Source organism: Ochotona princeps, chromosome 9 (genome assembly GCF_030435755.1).
Source record: "Ochotona princeps isolate mOchPri1 chromosome 9, mOchPri1.hap1, whole genome shotgun sequence".
Taxonomy (NCBI): domain Eukaryota; kingdom Metazoa; phylum Chordata; class Mammalia; order Lagomorpha; family Ochotonidae; genus Ochotona; species Ochotona princeps.
The window spans coordinates 1,664,916-1,688,100 of NC_080840.1; the positions used below are offsets into that span (position 1 = coordinate 1,664,916).

Below are 23,185 nucleotides of genomic sequence, written 5' to 3' on the forward strand. Positions count from 1 at the left end.
GGGTTTGCGTCTGCCAGGTGTGGTGTTAAGCATGTATTCTTGCCTAGCCTCAGGACCTGTGGGGCTGTTGACTTGTGTTTGTTTAGTTCTTTTTCAGCTGTTTATTTTCCTGCCATTGAGTTTTGAATGTTCTTTAGAGATGTAATCCGTTTGATATGTGATTTGTGATATTGTTTGAATTTGTAACTTAGTTTTTTATTCTAGTGTCTTTTGTAGAGCAAAAATTTTAAATCATGTTGTAGTCTAATTTAATTTTTTTTCTCTAATAGAATCCGACCTTTAGTTATATGAATTTCTCTTTTATGTTTTCTTGTGAAAATTCTGTCATTTTGATTTGCATTTATATATGTGTCTTTAGTAATTCCTGTCAAAGTTGCAAAGTTTAGGTAGATTTTTTTTTTTTCTTTTTTGGCATATGGGTATTCAGCTATCCCAGCACGGTTTGCTTCAGGAATGAAATGGCCACATCTGGCATTCTGTTTCCAAGCTCTCTCCTCTGTGGCACGGAACTCTGCTAATGTTTTTGTCGATCTCACGCTGTCCTGATGCATGCCTCTCCAAATAGGAGCCAGTGCAACTTTCCCCTTTCATTTGTAATTGTTTTGTCTGTTGCTGCTTTCCTTGTGTGGCCATATAAATGTCCGCAGCAGGCCTTCAGTTCTCTCAAACTGTCCTTGTAGAATTTTGATTGGAATTGTGGTAAATCAGTGGATGGGTTTGGGAAGGCCTGGGCAGCACAGTGAGTTCTGCTGCTGGTGAACCTGTGCCCCTCTGCTTATTCGGATCTTTGACCTTGCCCATCAATGTTTTGTATTTTTCAGCACACAGAAGGTTTATTTGTTTATTTTAGTCAGATACAGGATTTTTTCCCCCCTCTGATGAGTCTGGATGTTTTTTTTAAAGGCAAAAATAAAGGTGGACTTTTGTTACATATGTTCTGTGTTGAGCAGTTTGCTGAGGTCGTTGGTGCTGTGTTTGTTGGGTGTTGGGGGAGTGTGGGGATGTGTGCTCCTTTTAGTCTTGGCTACTTCTGTAGTTTGTTGGTGCTCGTCTCCTCCTTCTATTTGCTGGAAGACATTGACTAGAATTATTTTTTTTTCAGAAATTTGTGGTAAAATAAAGTAGGAAGCACGCTGGGCCTGGAGATTTCTTCTCTGAAGTTTATTTTACAAGCAATTTATTCCATTTATTGAGCAGCTGGAGGACGTTGCAGGCTACCTGCTTTTCCTTGGGTGGATCTGAGCTGTTTGTGACTTTGGAGAAATAGACCTGTTTGGCCTGCGTGGTCCCATGCGTGCCAGTCGAGCTGTTTGTGATAGCTCCCTGCTCTCCTCCTGATGACATGGATGGAAGACACAGTGGTCCCCGTGTCACTCACCAGATTGGTCATTTATGTCTCCTCTCTCTTTACCTTTGTCACGGTGGCTAAAGATTTGTCAGTTTTACTATTTGACTGATTTGAGAGGTGGGGGATGAGGAGAGAGAGAGCAAGTGGGTGAACGAGAATGCTCAGCACTCTTCCTTGCACTGGCTCCGTCCTTCAGTGCCTGCAGTGGCTGGGACTGGACTAGAGATGCTGTCCAGGCCTCTTGGACCAGCAGGAGCCCAGTTACCGGAGCACTCCCTGTCGCCCTGAGGGTCTGCATTAGCAGGAAGCTGGAGTCAGGAGCTGGGGTGAGGCGCTGAACCCCAGGACTCTGCGCTGAACTTCTAGGCTGGAGACATGCCCCTGTTGATATGTTTTAAAGAATTGCTTCTAGTTGATTTCCTCTATTGTTCTGTCTTCGTTTTCATTGATTTCTGATTATTTGAGGGTTTGTTGTTGTTATTCTTGTTTGTTAGATAGAAGCTTGCTGATTTAGCACCCCTTTTGCGCTGCTTCCAGTGTAACCTTTGTACGGTTAAACTGCTCCTCCAAGCCCTGGCTTGCCTTGGTTCCACTAATTTTGTTTATAAGCTTCTGCTTTATTTTTGTTGAATTTCTGTTGAGACTTCCTCTTTATGGATTAATTTTTAAGTATTCGCAGATAGACCAGATGCCCCTCTGCCATGGACTTTCAGATTATCCCCGTTGTGGTCCGAGAACACACTTTGCATTTCCTGATTTGTTACCTTTGTCATGACCTAGTAACTCTGGAATGGTCTGTGTGGATAGTCCTGTTGTTGGGCAGGGTATTCACCAAGTGTCACTGAGGTCCAAGTAGTTGTGGTTTTGCTCGCTTGTACTTTTAGTTCTCTGTTGTCCTTGTATTTTGATTCTCTATTATTAGGCACATACTCATTAAAAACCATTGTGTATTTTTGATGAATTAGTGGCGTCATCATATAACATTGCTCTTTAACACAGCTAATTTCCCCTGCTTTGAATTCTGTTCTTACATTAATATGACACTGTTTTATTTCACTATTGTTTTGTATATCATTTTCTATTTTACTTTATCCTTTGTTTTAAAATAATTATTTATTTGAAAGCCAGAGTTACAGAGAAAAGGAGAGAAAAGGAGAGATCAAGGGAAAACAAGGTCTTCCATCCAATGTTGACTCCCCAAGTGGCTGCAGTGGCCAGTGGTGGGCCAGGAGCAGGGATTTCCATCCCAGTCTCCATGTGGGTGATGCGGATCCAAGCACTGGGACCATCTTCGGTTGCTTTTTCCGGGTGCATGAGCAGGGAGCTGGATGGGACATGGAGCAGCCAGGACTCAGACCAGTGCCTGTATGGAAGTTGCATCTCAGATGGAGACTTTACCTGTCACACCACTATCCTATCTCCCATTATTTTACTTTAAGCATATCTATATCACTATATTTAAACTGGTTTGTGTTGGAGATAACCTGTGGTTGGGTTTTTAAATGATTTTATAATCCATTCTGATGATCTCTATAAAGCGGAAATTTTAGGCCATTTATATTTAATGCACTTGTTGACATGCTCAGATTGGGTCACTTAGTGTCTGCTTTTTGTTTATGTATCCTAGTATTTCATGGCATGCCATTTTCTACTTTTTTACTTTAAAGTTATCCATATCACTATATTCAAAGTGGATTTATTGTAGATAGCACCTAATTAGATTTTTAAATAATTTTACTGATAGCTATGGCGTCTGTTGCAGATATCTGTATTATGTATCTTACGTATGTGAGAACTCAACAAAAGTTTAGCACTGTGTGAGTTAACTGTGTGCTGTGTAACAATCATGTAGTTATAGCAGACACAGGGAGGCAGACCTGAAAGGAACTGTGTTGCTTTGGGAATCCACATTCTAGCAAGTGAGGACGCAGTTTGCTAACAGACTATGAAAAGGTGTGGATGCATGCCACAGCAACCACTAAACCAACTATACAAAGAGACACAGCTGAAGATGTTAGCTGTGTAACAAAGTGGCATACTAAAATAACAGATTGAGCACAAATAGCCATAAAGCAGAGGGAAACCCCCCACGACCGACCTTGTAGGAAACTGTGTTTGGCTGTGGGGAGCTCTGAGTAGCACTTTGTATGGACTCTCCTGGTGAGATTTGGCTGTCTCAGCCTCCCTCTGAAAAGCTCTCCCTCCTGCCTGCACACCCGGATATCAACTAAGGAGGTTGAGAGCTATCTCATCTTCTGCTCTTGTACTTCACACATTCTCCTGAGACACCTTGATTTTCTGTCCCTGTTTCCCTGTGTCTGAGCTGGGCCGTCCGTCCTGGTGCTCCCTGGATGGGCCTTGTCACTCACTGAGTGTGTTGATGACCTACCGCGGCAGGGCTTGCTTTCCCTTCCCTTGTGTGGAGTGTGCTGAGATGTGTGCATTGCTTTATGCCTTTGGCCATATTTGTTGGAATTTTTCAGCAATTGTTTCTTTGAAAGTTGTATTCTTTTCATTGGTTTACGCATCTCCTCTGGCACAACTTTGGGGGCTGTTACTGTTGCATAGGATGACTGCCCACCCCTCTAATTGTGTTGTTTTCATTGGAGAGATATTAATTTACTTCCTGCACAGTCCACAAGCTGACTTTATGAGGCTTCTGCTTTTCTGTGTTGGGAGGTCTTTTATCTGTGTAGTCTGGCCCCTGGGTCTTGGTGGATTTTGTATGTATCCTTGAGTTGTTGAGTTGTTTCTTGAGTTGTTACATGTACCCTTGAGTTGTTTCCTGGTGTTGGGCACCATGTTTCCGATCTGGGTGATGCACGATGTCCTTTCTGATCCACGCCCTGGCATTCCTCAGTGGGCTCACTCCTCTGGGGATCTCCATCCTTGAGTCCCTTCCTCCTCCGCCAAGACTGCTCTCTCTCTTGGCTGGTCCCCTCTGTGTTCACACATTTGTCTCCTGGGAAGACTGTCACACGAGGCTTTGCTGGTGGCTTTATCGTTTTCCTGGAGAGTTGACATTTTCCCAGTTCTTTCTACCTGAAGTAGTTTTAGATTGTGTTGAGGATGTTTTGAATACAACGTCTTGAGACCCTGGGTTCTTGGAATCCTAAGAGTGTTGGGATCAGGTTTAGCAGGTAGGTAGGCCTGGTCTTCTCACTGCCTGCTCCTCATTCCCCTGACCGCTTTCCCCTCCCCCCCTCACCCTCCCCTCTCTTCATCTTCCACTTTTTCTCCCTGTTCTTCTCCCTGCCCACGTTTCTGGAGTGCCTCTCCAGGCCTGTGCTGCAGTTGGGGTTTCAGAGCACCTGGGATGCCCTTTGGAGTAGCCTCCCACCCCATGCAAATGCCCCAGGGTCCTGCCCTGGGACTCACTGCCGACGCCCGGGGTCTGCTGCTCAGGCTCCAGCTCCCCTGCTTAGCTCCATGGTGGGACCAGGGGTTCTTGGGTAATCTCAGGCTGCTCGCCTCTGCCATTTCAACACTGGGCCTAGAGAGGGACATGGAACAGGACCCCAGCCCCTCAGGTCAGGGAGAGGGGGTGCCTATTCATTCCCAGGTCCCTGCTGAGGGGCTCTCTGCCCCCTGGGCTGGCAGCAAAGGAATGGGAAGATCCTCAGAGACTACCTTGGTGCCATGCCCACCCATGCCCACCCATGCCCCTCTGCCCTGGCTACCTGCTGCTGGGTGGACGGGATACCTGCTGTCCCCTTGTCCCTTGCTGTGGCTGCTTTCTGAGTCCTGGGCTGTATGTATGTGTGTTTTGTGCCCTGGGAACTGCAGCTGTCACAATTGGGACTCTCTGCTTATTCCAGCAGAGGCCGACCATTGTTGGCCTTCTGCCTAGGACTTTCCACATGTTGTCCCTCAGTGCCACGAGTTCAGTCAGTGTTTCCCAGAGCCCCTTGTTAAGTTTACACCACTCGCTTTGCCTGCTCCATTCCGTGGCCACACTGTATCTTGCAATGTCTGCATTAAACGCTTTGCCTGCTGCATTCCATGGCCACTCTGCACCTTGCCATGTCTGCACTAAACACTTTGCCTGCTCTGTTCCATGGCCACTCTGCACCTTGCCATGTCTGCACTAAACGCTTTGCCTGCTCCGTTCCGTGGCCACTCTGCACCTTGCCGTGTCTGCACTAAGTGTTCATCTCCCTGGCACACTTTCCTCCCCAGACCTTCGTATGATCGCATTCTTGTCTGGATATCTCAAGTGCCTTTTCTTCTGGAAGGACTCCTTGGCTGTCAAAGCTGAATTCATTTTTTTAAAAGCCCATGTTATGTTTTCAGAAGGTGCACTGTTTTTGTTTTAAATCTTGTATCATGTAAGTCTTTTGCCTTTCTGCACATCACAACCCATCATTTTTCTTCTTGCTCTAGCCATTGCCAAGGCAACCAAATTTATGCAGATGTACCTTGCCTCAGCTGTGCTGAGCCTCTTGGGCTTTCTGGAACATTCTAAATGCCTGCTATGGTATCCAATCTGCACAGTGTTTTCCCATGGGAAGGAGTGTAGCTGTTGAAGCCTCAGACCCGCTTCTGCCTGGGGTCCTGTGTTGCTACACTGGCAGGCCTGTGCTCCAGCTGTCTGATGTCCTTCTCTGCTTTTATAACCAGAGGGTCCAGCGGGCGTTCCCGGGTGTGTCCTTCTGTCAGACTCTGACCCAAGAACTGCATCAAGTGGGAATGGAGTTGACTGGTCACTGAGCAGGCTGTCCTCATCTCGGCTTTGAGGAACTGTACCTGCTCAGCACCCTGCCAGCATGGAGGGGGCATCTCTGTGTTCCTTGCCACAACACCCAGTAGGTGTGTAGTGAAGTGGTGTCTTGGTCTCTGGCTGCTGGCTGGACCCTGTTCCTACCTTCTGGCCGTTGGGTTCCCTCGTGCCCTTTGCTTGACTTGCTGCCAGATGACGTCGTTCTTGCTGATTTAGGAGAGTTCCCTCTAAGTTCACCCGTTGTCAGGGTGACGGATTGTAGCACCGTTTGCACCTGTCGTCCACCTTACACTGGCTTTGCTCTTTCTCCCTGTGCCCAAGTCCTTGGCTTCGTGTCGCCTGGCCTTTCAGTCTTCTCCTTCTCACGTGAGAACTTCTCTGTTCCAAGGTCATGATCTATTCACCTGTATTTTTCTCTAATGATTGTTGCATTCGGGTGGATACCTGTTAGATTTAGAAGGCAGTTGGGGCGCTGGAGGGTGGGAGAGTTTTAGATTAGTCAAAGTATTTTCTATGTTGGGGGAGAGTCTGACGGGCCTGGGACTATCTCCGTGTGGGAGGGTGACCGTGCTAGGGAAACGGGCACCCGGCACGGTCTTCAGCACTGGGCTTGGGGGATGGGAGCAGGCAGCAGCTCCCCGGTTTGCACATGGCTGTGGCGTGCCGCATGTAGTCATCACGGCTGGTGTTGACCTTTTTTTGCAGAAACAAGGTTAGGGTGACTTTGCATTGCAAGCATCCTGGATGGGAGCCTCGACTTGGCCTGGCAGGGTGGTGGGCTCGCTTCTGCTCTACCCAACGGACAGTACCCAAGCTAGTGAGGATTTTATCTGTGCTGATGGTGTGAGGTGGGGCTGTCACACTGTGTCAGTCTGCAGACCCCTGCATGGACAGGGCTGTCTCATTCCCCACTCTTTCTGGGCCCCGTCTCCTTTCACTCCCCTATCTCTGCCCCAGCCCAGTTCGCTGCTGGTAAGCCTTTATGACTGGCCCAGCTGCCGGAAGGCTCTAGCCCTGCCATGATCTGCTTCTTGGACTGTTTCGCATGTTCTTGACCCTTTGTTGTCCAAGTAAATACTGGAATCACCCAAGTTCACTGAAAGCACAATTCCATCGGGATTTATTGTTAACAGGAAATTTGTGTAAGTTTAGCAACTGGTCGCTTTACAAGTGCCAAGCTTTCCCATCTTTTGAGTGTAGCCCTCACTGCACTGCTAATCTCTGCACTGCTCTGATGGGGAGCTTCACAGTTTTTGGGATAGTGGAGCGATGGCCCACACCCCTGTGCTTTTGGGTTTAGTCCCATGCGTGCAGTTTGTACTACATTGTTCTTGTCAGTTGATTTTCTTGGAACTTTTTAAAAAATCCTGTAGCTCTGTTTAACAAAGTTGACACATGTAAATATTATTGACTTTGAATGTTCCAGCCTTTTGTTCAACGACCTTTTTTGAACCTGTTCTTTCTCATCTTTTCAAAAACCAATTGACTAAGATTGTTATTATGTTTTGTATACTTCCTCAACCCCCTCAATCATGGGCGTGTGATTTCTATCAAACCAGGAATCCCGCCCATGTAGTTCCCTTCTGTATCCCGCAGGCCGACTTGTGGGGTTGTAGCCAAGTGAGCTGGTGCGGAGGGGCGCCACGCTCTGATTACGATTTGAAAATCCATATTGCCAACAGTGCAGAGGTACTCTTGCCCTGAGAACTCTTGACCCTGAACTACAGAAGAGCGGGTTTGTAAAGGCAAAACCCACAAAGCAGGAGGGGTCCAGGGGGCTGAATTAATGTGAAACTACTTTAGGGATTAAACAATTACTAACTTTAAAGGTGTTATTCCTGTACCAGATAAAATTCATTTTTCTCCTAGGCATGCCTGAACAGCCTAGCCAGGAGTTTGAGAATTCCTGCCAAGCAGGATGCGATTTTCTTGGCTGGGTATGTGTGTGTCTGGGGCTGGAGCGGGGGTTGGGACAGGATGCCTCACTTTCGATGGAGCCCAGCATTATCTGGAGTCCCTCAAGTGAAGCCTGTCCCATCAGTGGGAAGGACTCCCTCTGGGCTGATGGTTTGGTAAATTGCTTAATGATCCCCCACTTGTGAGAGAGCGTGTGCTGCCCAACCACCTGAGCCCCTCTCCCAGCTTCACCCCAGACCACCAAGTCCTCTATGTACATGCTGTGGGGCTTGTGCTGCCTTGTTTCCTCCATGCCAGGCCAAGAGATTGCTCCTGTGACCTCACTTCTTCGAGGAAGCTTTCTTGGGCTTCCCCTTCAGAAAGATGCATTCCAGAGCAAACACACAAAAAGAATAATGCTCAACTATAGGGCCAGCATTGAGGCGCATCAAGTTAAGCTGACACCTGCCATGCCGGCAACCCGTGTGGGCCCCAGTTCGTGCCCCAACATGCTCTGCTTTCAACCTAACTCCTTGTTAATGTGCCGCAGAAGGCACTGGAGGATGATCTGGGTTCTTGCACCCCTGTGCCCTCTTAGGAGACCCAGATGGAGTTGTCAGCTCCCGGCTTTGGCCCGGCCAAAGTCCTGGCTGTAGTGGCCATTTGGAGAGTGAGCCAATGGATGGAAGGTAGCCTTCTCTCTCTCTGTAATTTTACTTTTCAAATAAATAAGTACAATCTCTTTTTTTTTCTTAAATAACCCTCATGTCCAGGTGAAACATAAGCCTCCAAGAAAATCATCCCAAATGTGATGGAAAAATACACAGAGTAAATGAGATTATGGTGGGCCAAAAATGCTACCGCCGTCTGGGTGAGGGAATTGGTTTATGAGCAGCAGTAAACAGGGACCTGCCAGTGTATCATAATGTCAACAATTAGACGCGATGGGAACACTGGACTGAGGCACCCCACACTCAGCTGGTGAGCCAGACAAACAAAAATGAGGCCACAAAGCACATGGGGTAGGGAAGCTGTCCGCTCCCACACAGCCTGCTCAGCAGTTCCTCCTGTGCGCGAAAGCAACATGCATTAGAGTCTTATTCTGTCTTTTTAGAAAAGTATCGTTATTATTTTCCATGATACATTTTTGTAGATATAAGGACTCCCTTCCTGCCCTCCCCTTTCTCCCTCCCCATTTCCCCTGTATTATTATAGTAGTATAGTCCTTTAGTAACAGTTACATTGTCAACATTGTCAACATTGTCCTATTTAAGTGTGTGGTAGCATGTAGGTATAGACCAAGGTAGAAGATCCAGTGTCCTGTTGTCAAGGTGTGTCTAACTGTTTCACTGGGAGTCTTCCTTCGTTCAGGAGTGGAGCTGCCAGCATGCCATCACATCCTGGTGTGCTGGCTGACAACATACACTTCACCTATGAGTTCACTCATAATCTATTTGTTTTGTATTTTGCATAAAGGTTGCCTTACATCAGAGAGAACATACATTTATCCTTTTGGGATTGACTTATTCCACTGAGCATAATGGTCTTTAGTTAGGACCATTTTGTTGCAAATGTGTGGTATGACCAATGTTTCACAAGTCTGGCCTTCCCATGTGGCATTTCTTGGTGGTGAAGGATCGCGGGAGGTCGTGGTGAACAGGGATGAGTCCTCCTTCTTGGAGGCTCATTTCCCTGCAGCCTGAGTCAAGCTGAGCGAGGTGGTCATGTGCAGCAGGTGTCAGAGCTGAAAAATACTCCCCAGGGCAAAGAGCTGCTATGGGAGGCCCCCACCCGAGAGCCCGGGATTAGCCAGTGTGAACATGACAGCTGAAGACGTGTGTGCCCTGGCGTGGGCACACTGATGCCCACAGTGTCCTGGGATGGTATCTCCATCCTCCACGTGTGAGTGTGCCCATACCAGTGTATGCTCGTGCACACATGTGTACGTGGAGCCCATGTGACTCCACCCTGGGCACCTTAGCTCCCTTCTTCAGACAGCACTGGGCTTTGGGACATGGTCATGATGTCTCAAGGGCCCCGAGTCTTGGCCTCAATCGTCAGACCAGCACTCCTGACCTCCAGGGTGAATGAGGTGGTAGGACCCTGCAGTGGGGCTGTCAGCGGTGGCCGTGGGAGCAGGGAAGGGGTCAGGGCTTTAGCTCTCCTTGCCCTTCCCTGTCAGCAGCCAGCAGCCCGCAGCACATGCCTGCTGCCTTGCCTCATGCACCAGCTCACTCGCATGCCTTGTGCAAGCACATTGAGCCAGTGCTGGTTCAGAGCACATGCACATCTTTGTGTCTGAGTCCCCTGCTCTGCCCTGCGCCCAGGAAGGGGTGATGGCTTCTTCCCTGTGGCTGTCTCCTCTGCGGCTGACCCGTTGGGATCTGCAGGCTCTTAGGGGTGGCCTGCCTGGCACGGACTGTGGCACTTGGAATTTGGGATTCTAGAGTGACAGTGTTAGGCAAGCTGTCAGTGCACTGAATGCCAGCCCGGGTGACGTTACACAAACGAAGTGCGTGCTCTCGGGCTCTTCATGCTGGATGGGGAGCGGCGGAGTCTGGAGGGAGGGAGGTGGAGCTGACTGCAGCAGCTACTGCAAGCTGGATGTCGTCCTCTGGCCCTTGCTCTGCTGCCGGAAACTGTTGGCTTTTGTCCTTGTCATCTCTGTCCTTCCTGGAGGGGAAGGACAGGGAGAGAGAGAGGCTATGGGTGACGGCAGCACCTTCCTTTCGAGGCACTGTTTGTGAGGATGGAAGATGTTGTCAGGTGTGATGGGGTGGGAGTGTCTCCTGTTGCACTTGAGCGGTGGAGGCAACAGGTGTGGGGGCTGTAGGAGGAGGGAGGGCCCGTGGGGTCCTCCGAGGTTACAGAGTGGGGCAGGATAAGCCCCAGGGTCAGGCGCTGGTGGGCGATGTGTGCAGAAGCAAGAACTGCTGTACAGGTCTCTGGGTTCCTGTGCCTAATGCCCCTCTCCACACCTGGCAGCAGAAGGGATCCTGACTCAGTGCATTTATGGAGTGCCATTGAAGGCAGGTGTTTCCCACCTGTCTTCTATGTGTGAACCAGGCAGGGGCTTGGAGAGCTCGAGTTCCATCCAGGGCCTCGGCCCACAGCCCATATGCCAGGGCTGAGGCCTACCTGCTGCCCACTGCCCGTTCACACTCTCGTTTAGAGTGCATCCACGTGTCCCCTCTGAGTGATTGACAGAGGTTGCTGGGGCTCAGTCTCAGGTGGGGAACAGTCCTGGGAGAGGAGGAAGGCATAGCGGGGTCACAGGGCTGGTTGGGGTTCTGAATTCTCTCTTCTCTCCCACCACAGTACTCGGCAGTGCCACCTGCTCTTGGACGTCCTCAATGCCACAGAGCAAGAGCTGTCAGTAAGTGCCAGGAGCGACGAGGAGCTGGTCCTGCGTGCCGGCGAGTGCCAGCGGTGAGTGTGCCCATAGTCCCCTGGACCACCTCAGGCTGGGGCTTTGTCTGTGCTGCCCTCACCTGCTTTGGGTGGAGGAGGCCAGCAGGGGAGCCTGCCCTTGGAGGCCTTGCCCCGGGGTGCTGAGGTGGTCACCCTCACTCAGTGACCTTGTGTTGGAGCCGGGCATGAGGAAGCAGCCGCATTTTGGGCTGCGCCTTGCCACTGAGGACGCCCTGGCCTCTGCCCTGGCAAGCAGGCCTGGCAGCGTTTGCCCCTGGTCTGGGAACTGTTTTGCAGCGTCAGGCTCATTGGAGGAGTTACTACCACGGGGCCACAGGTCAATGGCACGAGGGAAGAAAGGGCATGTCCCTAGGACAGGGTGAGGTCTGTGCTCCTGGGAAGGCCCAAAGCTACTCACCGGAACGCCACCTGCTCCTGGCCTCCCTGTGTGCCAGGAGGCATTAACAGGGGGACGCTGGGATCATATAGGGAATAATGTGTTTTAATCACCACGGACTTCAGACATGAAGAAAACTACCTGGGAAGTAGCATGCCGTGTCTGAAGTAAGAGTAAACAGGTCACTGCATTTCTTCTCGTCTCTCCCTGTCTCCTTTCCTCTCTCTCATTTAAAAAAGATGCAGTCCCTTAAGAAGTCCCTGACTTATCATTCCCCCATCAACAAGGGAATGCCTGTGCAAACCTGAGGGAGATGTGGCTACACAGGCGTCCAATTAAAATTAAAGGAAATAGTTCCCAGTGGTGGTGAGGGCAGGAAGCTGCTGGGATCTGGTGGTGGTGAGGGGGACTTGGTGGTGGTGAGGGCGGGAAGCTGCTGGGACCTGGTGGTGGTGAGGGGGGCCTGGTGGTGGTGAGGGGGACCTGGTGGTGAGGGCAGGAAGCTGCTGGGATCCGGTGGTGGGGATGCGGAGTAGCACCATCGCTTTGAAATGCAGGCTTGTACTTTCCTGAACAACAGAGCACACCTCCCCATCACCCTGCTGCGACCTCTCCTTGTGCAGCCACAGAAGGACCCAGTCAAGAACGTCCCAGGACGGACAGTGCGAGGTTACTGGCTGTGCCGCATGGTGGAGCGGTGGGGAAGTTCTGGTCCTATCTCCTACCCATGGCTGGGCCTGGGCACAGGTGGGGAGCAGATGACCCACCTGCTTCCAGCTCACGGTCATTGTGCTGGCTGTGTGGACGCTGTGGTGCAATAGCTCATACTGTGCGAGTCTACTTGTGTGAAAGCTTAGCATGAGCCTACCCACACTGTGGCGGAGAATGCTGGGTTGGCAGAGGAGGCCTCTGGAGAGGGTGCATGGGGCTTGGCTGAACAAAAGCGTACAGTGATTTTCTAGCTCATGGTCCTGTGACTTTAATTCCGTGGGAGTTCGGGTCCTACGCAGGGTACACACACCTGTTAGAGCCCAGGAAATGTTCATGTGAGGTTTGCATGCCTCACTGTTCAATTTTGCATCCAGAGAAAAAGCTGTGAACAGAACTTGAGCGCTAGTTAATGACAGGTGTGCTGGATGCCATCAGTGGAGTTGGAGACGTATAAAAACACAGGTGGAATGACTGGCCGCAAGGGATCACGGGTGAAGCATGGGGAGCCCGGGCAGGTGTGAGGCTGTGCCGGCCAGCGTCGTGTCCACGTAGGGTGGTTGCCGAATGGCTCTTTCAGATTTCCTCTGCATTTGTCGTTGTCCGTGAGAAAGTGTTGGGAACCACAAGGAAAGCAGCCTGGCGGCCACCCAGCTCCTGCCACCTCTCCCTCCTCTCTCGGGGACTTTAGATTCAGGAGGCGATTGTGCTGCTGCCTTCGGACTTGGCTGCTTTCGTTGTCCGTGCTGCTGCTATTCATCCACAACCCTACAGGACGTTTGGTTTTGAGAGTTGCATCTCATTGTGATGTGAATGGCCGCACCCCCACACCTATATGTCTTTTTTTTTTTTTTACTTTGAATATATTTTTATTTTTAGTTTCGAATTATGTGGTACAATTTTGTATAGGCTGGGATTCCGCCCAAACTCCCACCCCCATCAGATTTTTCCCATTTTGTTATAATAGTGTAGTCCTTCATAAGGAATCATAATTCTAACAGTCTCTTATTTAAGTGTACCCTGAGCCTATATGAAAACTTGAACTCAGCCCATGTGCTTTGCAGCCCATCAGGAATGGATCCTCTCATAGTGGCTTTGATTAGTATTTCATTGTGTAAATAGGCCACTTATCCCATTTCCATGCTAATGTGCTCACCTGGAAGCGGTTTCCCAGGTGTCCACGTTTAATGCCATCGTTGGTAATATGGCCATGGCTGGAAGGCCTGTCCCCAGTGCTGTCTCTCCAGCTGGCCTGCAAGTTCTGTGGCTGTTGGGGTTTTCCTGTGAGGAGAGGAGCCAGGTCACACTGTTTCCTTAAGGGCCCTGGCTCTCACCCTTGCATGGAACTGTGGGCTCTGTGACTCCGTCGTGTGTGTGCCATGAGGTGTGTCGGGGTCCTGGGTGTGGACAGTACTCTCTGTGGGCTCTGTGACCCCGCCGTGTACACACTGTGAGGCATGTGGGGCTCCTGGTTATGGACGGCACTGGGCAGGGACTGGCTGCACTCCTGGAGGAGCCCAGCCTGCGTCTCTGTTGACATCACACCTTCAGCTCTGCGGAGTCTTTGTGGGCGGCATGGCATTCGCTTGCCCGGCTCTGACTGTGGGAAGCTGCTGATATTAACAGCCTCTAATAATTGCCATTTTGTCTTGTGCTTTAGGCTCCTTTATTATTAAGCTTTTTTTTAAACTTAAATTCTCATTTCTGAACTCTCCTAACTTGCGTGTTCTTTTCTTCTTTCATTCTTTCATGAAATATTCATTCAATAAATATTGATACTTTTCCGAGCAAGCTCTTTGTCAGGCTCCAGGAGTGACAAGATGAATAAGTAAAGACCCTCCTGGCCAGGGAGCAGCAGCGCCTGCCGTGTGACACGCAGAGCTGGCCGGGGGGCAGGCGGGGGGGTGGGACAAGCAGAGGGACAGTGTCTCCCGGAGCTGAGTTTGGCACTTTCCCAGTGCACCTGCTGCTGAAGATACCGGCCAGCCTGAGTCCCTGTGTGGGAGGCTCGAATGCCTGGATGAGAGACGCCCCTCCTGGCCACTCCCAAGTCTTCTAGGGGTCTCACAGCTGTTTGGGGCCTTGGAAGGACTCAGGTACAGGCAGCTGTGCCTTCCTGTCAGCTGGAAAGCATCTCACCATCCTGCCTCGGACAAGGCCCAGCTTGGTGCCTCTGCTCTGTTCCTTCCTGGAGTTAGGACTTCTCCATTAGCGCCACCCTGGGGTGCGGGACAGCTCCTCTTGCTGCTGCTCAGATGGTCAGGTGTCCAAGAAGGGTCCAGCGGCTGCCAGCACTCCTTGCTGAGAGGTGTGGTCTGGGGACGGGGCTGGCAGGGGCCTGGGTACAGCTTATTCAGCCTGGTCTAAGAGCCAGAAACAGTGTGTTGTTCTGGAGGGGTGGGGCCGGGAGGGACCCAGGAATGGAGGAGACATGTGCAGGAGAGCTTGGTGTACCTCCCATGTGAAGGCTCATTCACACATTTGGACCTCGGAGCCTCATGTGGGAGGTTTTGTCCTCATTTTTCTAGATAAGCAAGCTGAATAAATTGATCAAAGTCACTTAGCGGGAACCCATCTGTCCGCTGCCAAAGGCTGGGGCCCTGCTGCGTTGGCGCCGTGGGGAAGCCTGCTCCTGCCGAGCAGGGCCTGGTGCAGCCCTGGGATGCTGCAGCTGCGCATGTGTTGCAGGGGGTGGGATGTCCCCCTCCTGCTCTGCAAGGCCTCCTCCACCTCCCAGCTGCCTTCAGCCGGGGAAAGCCTCACCTCAACCAGCAGAAGATGGGGAGGCGGGGCAGACCAGATGTTCGACTTGCGCAAGTGTCTCCTTGAGGCTGTGCCTGGTACCCGCCCCACAGGCAGGACCCCGTGTGAATGTGGCGCTGAGCTCTCTCTCACTGCCTTGAGGAAGAGAAACACACTAACAGACCTTGGTGGGATAGGACGCAGGGAGGTGAGGACGTACCCCCCACCCAGGCTGGAGGACACTGGGATGGCAGCTGGACAGGCTTCCTGGAGGAAGTGATGTCATTGTGGAACATATCTGACCTCCTGGGGGCACTGTGATTTCTCCCTGATCTGAGGCTAGGGGTCTGGCGCATGTCTGGTGTGATCCTGCTTCTGGGGCTTGGTCCTGGAGAATGCTGTGTTTATAACTGGGCTCACCACCACTCCCTGTGGCTGTCACTTCTGGAGTCTCACCACGACAGATGAGCTTGCGGGGGGACCCCAAAGCTCAGGAGCAGTCTTCTGACCTCTTTGGAAGTAAGTGGCTCCCCAGTGTGCCTGCGAAAGCGCGTGGTCTCCACTGTGCCAGCTCCACCCTTGGGTGCCTGTGCCTGGTGCTGGTCGCCAGTGCTGACAGCATCTCTGGGTCCCACAGCGCCAATCACCGCCACCGCCTGCAGCGACTTTCATGTCCCAGGAAGCCAGGGCCGGCAGTGGGCAGAGCCAGGAAGCTGAGGATGAGTGCACAGGGCCTGCTGCAGCATCAGCCCCAGTTACTCGGAGATTCCCAGAACCGGGAGTCCCTCCCCAACGTGACCAGGATTGGTGGGCGGCCTTTCTGAGTGAGACCGTGTGAATTTCTTAGGAAAAAAAAAGTAGTGTCACCAGCAGGAACAAACTTAGTGGAAAATTAAGTTATGATAATTATTTTTACCACCTTTTTGGGGGGCTTAATTATCCAACCATTAAAATGAAATTCCCTGATAACCCTCGCACGTATGTAAGTCTGATTTCTGGAGCTAGCTGGTACCTCCTTATGAGTGTCTGGTTCTCTGCTCTGGCAGGTCAGGTGCCACTGCTTTGGAGGGACTCATTGCTGGGGCCCACTGTGGTGTCTGGATGGTCTCAGCTGGCAGAGGTGGGGTGCCTTGGTGTTGTCCTTCAAGCCGCCAGCAGCCCCGACTCTGAGGTCAGCCTGCACCCCCAGCTGTTTGTTCCTGCTTGTTCAGAGGCTCTGCAAAACCTCACGAGGCATCACAGTGAGGTGTGGTGCTTGGATTCCCAGGAAGTTCCCTGGCCATGCTTATGAGGTTTTAGTATTTCTGCATCGCCAGTACAGGTGTTCCCTGCTGTGGTCCCCGCTGAGTTCTCTGACCCTTTGGGGCGTTTCCCTGGCATCTGTTTTTTTAGCCTGAAAGGGACATGAGAGAGTCCTCCAGGAACTCAACTCCTGGAAACAAGGTGCATCCATCTTGGACAGGCGCTGTGGCTCAGCAGGTTAAGCCAAGGTCTGAGGTGCCAGCATCCTGTACGGGCCCCTGTTCAAGTCCCAGCTGCTCAACTTTAGAACCAGCTCCTTGCTAATGTGTCTGGGAGAGCAGTGGACGATTTCCAGTGTACCTGTGCAATAGACCTGGAGCAAGCTCCTGGCTCCCAGCTTTAGCCTAACCCAGCCCTGGCTGTTGCAGCCATCTGCGGAGGGAACCAGCAGAGGGGTCATCTCTCTCTCTGTCTCATTCTGGTTTTTTTTTTTTTTTTTTTTTTAACAAAAGCATCTTTCTGTGCTCTTGGTCTTGAGTGGTTATTGGGGTTTGGGGAACCGAGGCTCCGTGTCATTTTAGTAAGCCATTGGCAGGCAGCCCCAAGCCCCTGCTGGAGTGGAGCCCTGCCTGCTCTGCCTCTGCCGGATAACCATCGCTTAGCACCTCCCGAGCCTTGTGCACGCGAGCAGTTTGTGAAGCTGCGCTGATGGAAGCCCAGATGGCCAAGGAAGGTGCTGCATGATGGTTGGCCAGCAGAGGCAGAGGTGGCAGGGCTCCAGCCAGTGGACTGATTTGATGAGTGAGACTCGATGCCCTGTGAGACGTGCTGGCTTACTGATGCAGACGACACGGGAAACTATCCGCAAGTGAAGAAAAACGCGGTGACTCGGCGAGGCTTCTGTACGCCGTGCGGTGTTTGGTTCCTCTGAGATCTTAGGGTGCAAGAGGGCTTCTGCAGCAGGGTGCTGGTCCCTGCCCTCCTGCCCACAGGCCCATCCTGAGCTCTGCAGGGCCCAGGTTCCTTGGGGCTCAGCCCTGGGGCCTGATGGGGCTCCCTTATATCCCCTGCAGGCCATGAGCTGGCCTGCCTCTGTGAGGCTGCTCCTCTGGCCCTGTGCCTTTTCCAGGTGGCAGAACTAACCCACCCATGCCAAGCGCTCAGCCCAGGGCTGTGCCCTCCATATGGCCCATGCATGTGCCATGGCTGGAGCTCGGTGTGGCTAGCGGGCAGACTGCCCCTCAGCGCATGTTGGCAGCCTTGTTCGCCTAGTCCCTGGGGGCTATCTAAAGGAAGTTGTCTTGTTGTCTGGCAGGAGCGAGGAACCACCCTGTCACTCTGCAGAGAGGACTTCACGTCAAGGGTTGGGTGGCATTCTGGTCTGGACAGCTGAACAGGTGGTGGCTGGTGGGAACAGAGCCACAGGTCCATACCATCCCACAGCTTGGCACCTGGGCAAGGGGGTGGGCTTGTTCAAGTGAGTTTTGGGGGATATAGTGGTGCCCCTCAGCCCTCTGAGGAAGGTTCCTGTTGGTTGGGGTGTGCTGCAGGAATCATTAGACAGAAGCCATCAGGGCACCGGGAAGCCCCAGAAGAGAACAGTAGCTTCTTCCTCCTGCTGTGCCACCACCCACCTTCTGGCACCTCACAGGTCACAGGCCAGCAGGGAGCTGTGAGCTTCTGCATGGTCTGCAGGGGTTCTTCATTTCTGAGGTGTGTGTAGTGGGGCCAGTGGCAGCAGAACCACACTCAGCCAACCTTTGCTCTTTGTGCCCGCAAAGCCTCCAGCCCACATGTCTCAGGTGCTCCCTGCTGGACACAGTGCCGTGCTGTAGGGCGGCTCTGTCGGACACGATTAGCTCCTGCCCTCCTGTTTTTAGGATTTATTCATTTATTTGAAGGGCAGAGTTACTGGGCAGTGCAGTGGAAGGAGGTCCTCCATCCACTGGTTCGCTTCTCAAATTGCTACAATAACTGGGACTGGGCCAGGTCAAAACCGGGAGTCTGGAACTCCGGCTGGGTCTTCCACATGGGCACAGGGGCTCAAGGACCTGGGCCATCTTCCTCTTGTTTCCCAGATACATCAGCAGGGAGCTGGATGAGTAGTGGAGAAGCTGGGACTGTGGGATGCTAACGTTGCGTGCTGCAGCTAAACTCCACACGCCACAGTGCTGGCCCCTGGGTTGAGTTTTTCTCCTGTGTCTGCTCATGTCAGACTGGAGGCTCACACACTCTGCTGCGTGTTGTAGTTGCCTGGGGAGCTTTCCAAAAGGTGATGCGCTCACTTGCACCCCTCACCAGCACTGAGCTTTAATTGGCAGGGTGTCCCACAGTGACACGTGTACGACTCAGCCTGCACACATGCTCAGAGTGTGCCGTGGTGGCTCGTGCACACTGCTGGCTCTGATTCCTTCATCCATCACCCAGGTTGTTGCAGGTGGTGGCGCAGCCCACACAAGTCGCACAGGGTTTCCAGACGTGTACGGAAGGCCCTGGTGATGTGAGCCTCCGTGTCCCTGTGGGGCTCCTGCCCGCAGACGAGTTCCATCCCCTCCACCTCCGCCCGCTTCCCTTTCCCTGCAGCATTTTGAAGTGAATCCAAGCATTCATTTTATTTCATCTGTAATTATTTGAATTTTTAATGCTGGAGCTCCTTTAAAAAAAAAGCCACAGTAGCCTGTTATCTCTTAAAACCAGCAGTCCCTCACTGTGCCCACATCTCCAGCCAGGGTGCTCCCTGCTGAGCGGCTAGGTGCGCTGGAATTTCACGTTTGTGTGAATCCTGATTGCAGAAACTGATAGGTTGCACACCCACTTTTCAAAAAGATTTATTTTATTTGAAAAATAGTGTTTGAGAGAGAAGGAGTGACGGAGCAAGGGGGCGGAGGAGAAAGGGGAGAGGTAGAGCAGGTGGAACCTGCGCTGGCACCCATGTAGGATGCTGGCACAGCAGGCGGCAGCCTTGCCTGCTCTGCCCCAGTGCAAGTGTCTCCAGGCACGTTTTCAGCTCGCCTGTCTCTCACGGGTTTTGCTCAGAGCAGGCCAGGTGCTCCACGGGGATTTTGTCACCGTCATGCCTGTGGTGGTGGTTGCCTTTCCTCTTGGCTTCTTTATTTTGCTGTATTTCCTGTTCCGTCAGCGGTAGGCACTTAGAAACCTAAGTACTCTGAGTGATTGCTCAGGCCGGGCTCCAGCACTGGTTCTGTTGGTCTCCCTGGCAAGGGCCAGGGTGCCTGCGGGCCCATGTTGGTGGGGGGGCACCTGGTTTGATGGGTCCCCTTGCCTGACTTCCACACACCCTTGCCGGGAATCCTCGAACCACCATGCACACCCTCATTCCTCCCCAGTGTCTGAGTAAGTGCTCAGAAATCTTCAGACTTTCCCACTGTAGCTCAAAACGGAACACAAGAGTTGTTTTCCTGTCTCGAGTTTGGAAATGGTTGCCCGGCTGGATCTAGAAGCCTCCAGGAACCCCGGGGCACTGAGGGAGCCCCAGACCTGGGGCCAGTGGCTCTGGCTTGTGCTGGGGCTGGACGGCTGCAGCCACCAAGGGGGCATTGCCATCTGCACACCTTCCATGGAACCTTTCAGGGCTGGGGAGGCCCGGGACCCAAGGGCTTATGGTAACTTGGGCAGTGTTTCTGTGTGCCAGCTGCTATAGTCACTGGGAGCCAGGAGCTTCTGCGTTTGCCAGGAGGGTGCAGAGTTCCAAGGACCTGAGCCAGCCTCTGCTGCTTTCCCAGGCTGTAAGCAGGGAGCTGGATCGGAAGTGGAGCCACTGGCACACCAACCAGCACCCATATGGGATACTGGCACCACAAGTGGAGGCTTAACAAGACACTCTTGTGCCGGCCTCTGCCTGTGCTTCCGTTTCATACCTAAAGGACCTTGCTGACCTAAGAGCCCAAATATTTCCTGCCAAGTTCTTATTCTTATTCTTATTTTATTTAGTTTTAGTTATTTATTTTAAAAGGCTTCTTTTTATCTACTTGAAAGAGTGAAGGTTGTGGTGGGAGGAGGTATCTTCCACCCTCTGGCTCACTCCCCTGATGCATGCACCAGGGCTGGGCCAGGCCAGAGGCAGGAGCCAGGAGCTCTCTCTGGCTCTCCTGCATGAGTGGCAGGGACCTCAGCATGTGACCCATCATCTAGTGATTTCCTGGGTGCGCCAGCGGGAAGCCAGATGGGAAGCAGAGGAGTTGGGACTTGATGGGAACTCTGGGACAGGACACAGGCATCCCCGGAGGCAGCTGAGTGTACTGGCGCACAGCATTCACGATAGACCTCCAGCTCCTGGGGCCCAGGGCCCGCAGCCTCTGCCCTCGCCCCGGCCTCCTGTTTCCAGCCTCCAGCACCGTGTTTGGCTTGGTTTTGGAGGAGATGCAGCCTGGACCATGGAGGGAGCAGGCAACGAGGGTGAGGTGCTCACCAGAGTCTGCCCTGGGGGGGCACCGCTGAACTTGTCCCTTAGGGGGAGGAGGTTCCGGAGCGGGAGGGACACCGCGCTCAGAAAAATCGTCATCTCGTTCCTGGGATGGTGGCGGCTGCAACATGCTTCATGCTGCAGGAGAAATACCTACCTGAGAACAAGATAGGAGTGAGGGTGACAGGGCAGCACCGGGAGGGGAGGGCTCGCTCTTGAAGCTGTTGGCCCCACACACCTGGTGAAGTGAGGCTGACTGGGTGCAGCCATTTAGCTCGGCAGAGAGTCTGCGTGAAGTTCATTAACTCAGAAGAGCTGTGAGCCAGCAGCGCGTCTCCAGGGCAGACCCAGGTCTTCCCCACGCTAATGCTGCCGTGGCATGCTCAACCAGGTATGGTGGCTTTCAGTGCCAGCGGAGGGTGACCAGGGCTGTCCGCTTCCCTCTGTGAACTGCATTCTACCCCACCGCCTGGCTGAGAAGCCAGAGGACTGGCCAAATCAAAGGGCTGGCCCAGGCCCCTGCTGGCTGCGTCTGTGTTAGGATCTGGACGGAGATGCTCACCACGGGAGCTCTGTGCACTTGGCTTTCCTTGCTGCTTCTGGTTGTGAAGCAAGTCCCTGCTGGGAACTCACTGCGTGCCTGGCACTAGTGAGGGACGGACGCTAAGGGGCCAGGGGTGTTGTGGGAGGGGAAAGGGCTTGTTCTGCTTCTAGTATCTCTCTGAGCCCCAAGAATCAGAGCACATGACTTCCTGCCACCTGGCTGGTGGCTCCTGTACCCAGAGTACCCAGCCCAGCAGTGAGCGCCAGCCCTGTTCTTCTGAGGGCAGAACTGGGGCCTTTCCCTTCCCCCTTCAACACTGTAAGGTACACAGGGAACATTCCAGAATGTACATGAACATTCCAAGTGGACCAGTCATTTCTGAACGTGGCAGCAGGCGAGGCCGCATATTAGGGGCTGGGGTGGGGAGTACCGATGAGTGGGCTGTTTCCTCGCTGTGAGAAGTGGTGGAGAAAGGTGGCAGGCAGGAGCCACCCCAAGGAGGAGACCAAGGCAAGTCCTCAGAGAGCTTCCCAGCCCCCCGCACACCCCTCCAGTGCTGGAGCTAAGACCCAGGGGTACTGGGATCACTGCTGGGCAGCTGGATGGGAGGGACATTCCCTGCTTGAACGTATGTGCTGACAAACCCACTCACAGCTGGTGAGGGTGCTCGTGGAAATTAACCCCTTCTTGCGTGCGGCTGAGTATTGGAGTTGACCCAGTCTTGCTGCGTCTCCCTCCCTATCACAACTGTGTCTTATCTGAGTAGCAATTGATTGATCCCTGTGTCATTTTGGGGGGTCTGACAACAGTTCTGGAAGAGACCCCGCCATCCCCGAATGGGGGTTTGGCTTCTCCGAGAACTCATAGCCAACACGGAAGGGTTGGGGACAGCCAGGACTGTGTCTTCTTGGCTGGTTAGGTCAGGCCCCTCTGGGAGGGGACACTGTGGAGATGGCTGTGTGCCACCTGTGGTGTGTCTAGCAGAGGTGAATGTGGGAGCCATGCAGACCTGGTGGTGGCTGAACCCCATGCTTGGTCACGTGCAAGGTGGTCATACTGGCTCGTGGGATGCTAAGTGCTTCCGAGTTCACTTGGAGCCAGCGGAGGGTCCTAGCAGGAGGGCGGGTGCCATCCCACTTGTGTCTCTGTGTTTGGCCCCAGAGCCTGGCAGGTGCCTTACAATGGGTGCTGCCTGCCATCTGACCTGGCACTGCTGAGTAGGCTGCCTCAAGACGTGACTTGGGGTCCCCTTCGGGTCCCTGGATGATAGTGGCTCCTCAAGGCCCCAGGTTTCAAGTGCTCTTGGAGGAATGAGGGGCCTCCACCTCCTCTTTCTAAAGCCCCTGCCATGCACAAGTGCAGACATTGAGAGGGGATCAGGTGTGTAAGAGGGAGGGATGGAATTCCTGCCATGGGCTGGGCTGGTTCTTGCCTCCAGCCCTGGGGTTTTTATGCTGGACATGGAGGAGCAGGGGCTGAGTGCTTGGGGTGCAGTAGGGGCCTTGCTGCGGAACCCCTAGTGACAATCATCTCTGATCTTTGCCGATCGCCCAGTCACAGATGTGTGCTCTGCCCCACGGGAGGGCCTAGCCACCATGAGGACGAACACACCTCGGGGCACTGTCTTGGTGCACAGCCCAGCGCTAGACAGGCAGCACTGCCCTGCTCCCCTGCCTAGGAAGCTCACTGGGGAAGGAGCTCCAGATGGCAGGCCGAGTCTTAACCACATGGACGCCTGTTTCTGTGTTATGCAC

General features: G+C 52.7%; 1 protein-coding gene across 2 annotated transcripts in view; it reads left to right on the forward strand.

The window, feature by feature from the left end:
* TRAPPC9 (trafficking protein particle complex subunit 9) overlaps positions 1-23,185 on the forward strand; it is a 358,840-nt gene that overhangs the window by 234,523 nt on the left and 101,132 nt on the right. For both annotated transcript variants that reach the window (XM_058668446.1, XM_058668447.1), the window contains one exon: positions 11,283-11,393. In XM_058668446.1, the coding sequence (XP_058524429.1) occupies positions 11,283-11,393 (111 nt within the window). The remainder of the gene's footprint in view (positions 1-11,282; positions 11,394-23,185) is intronic.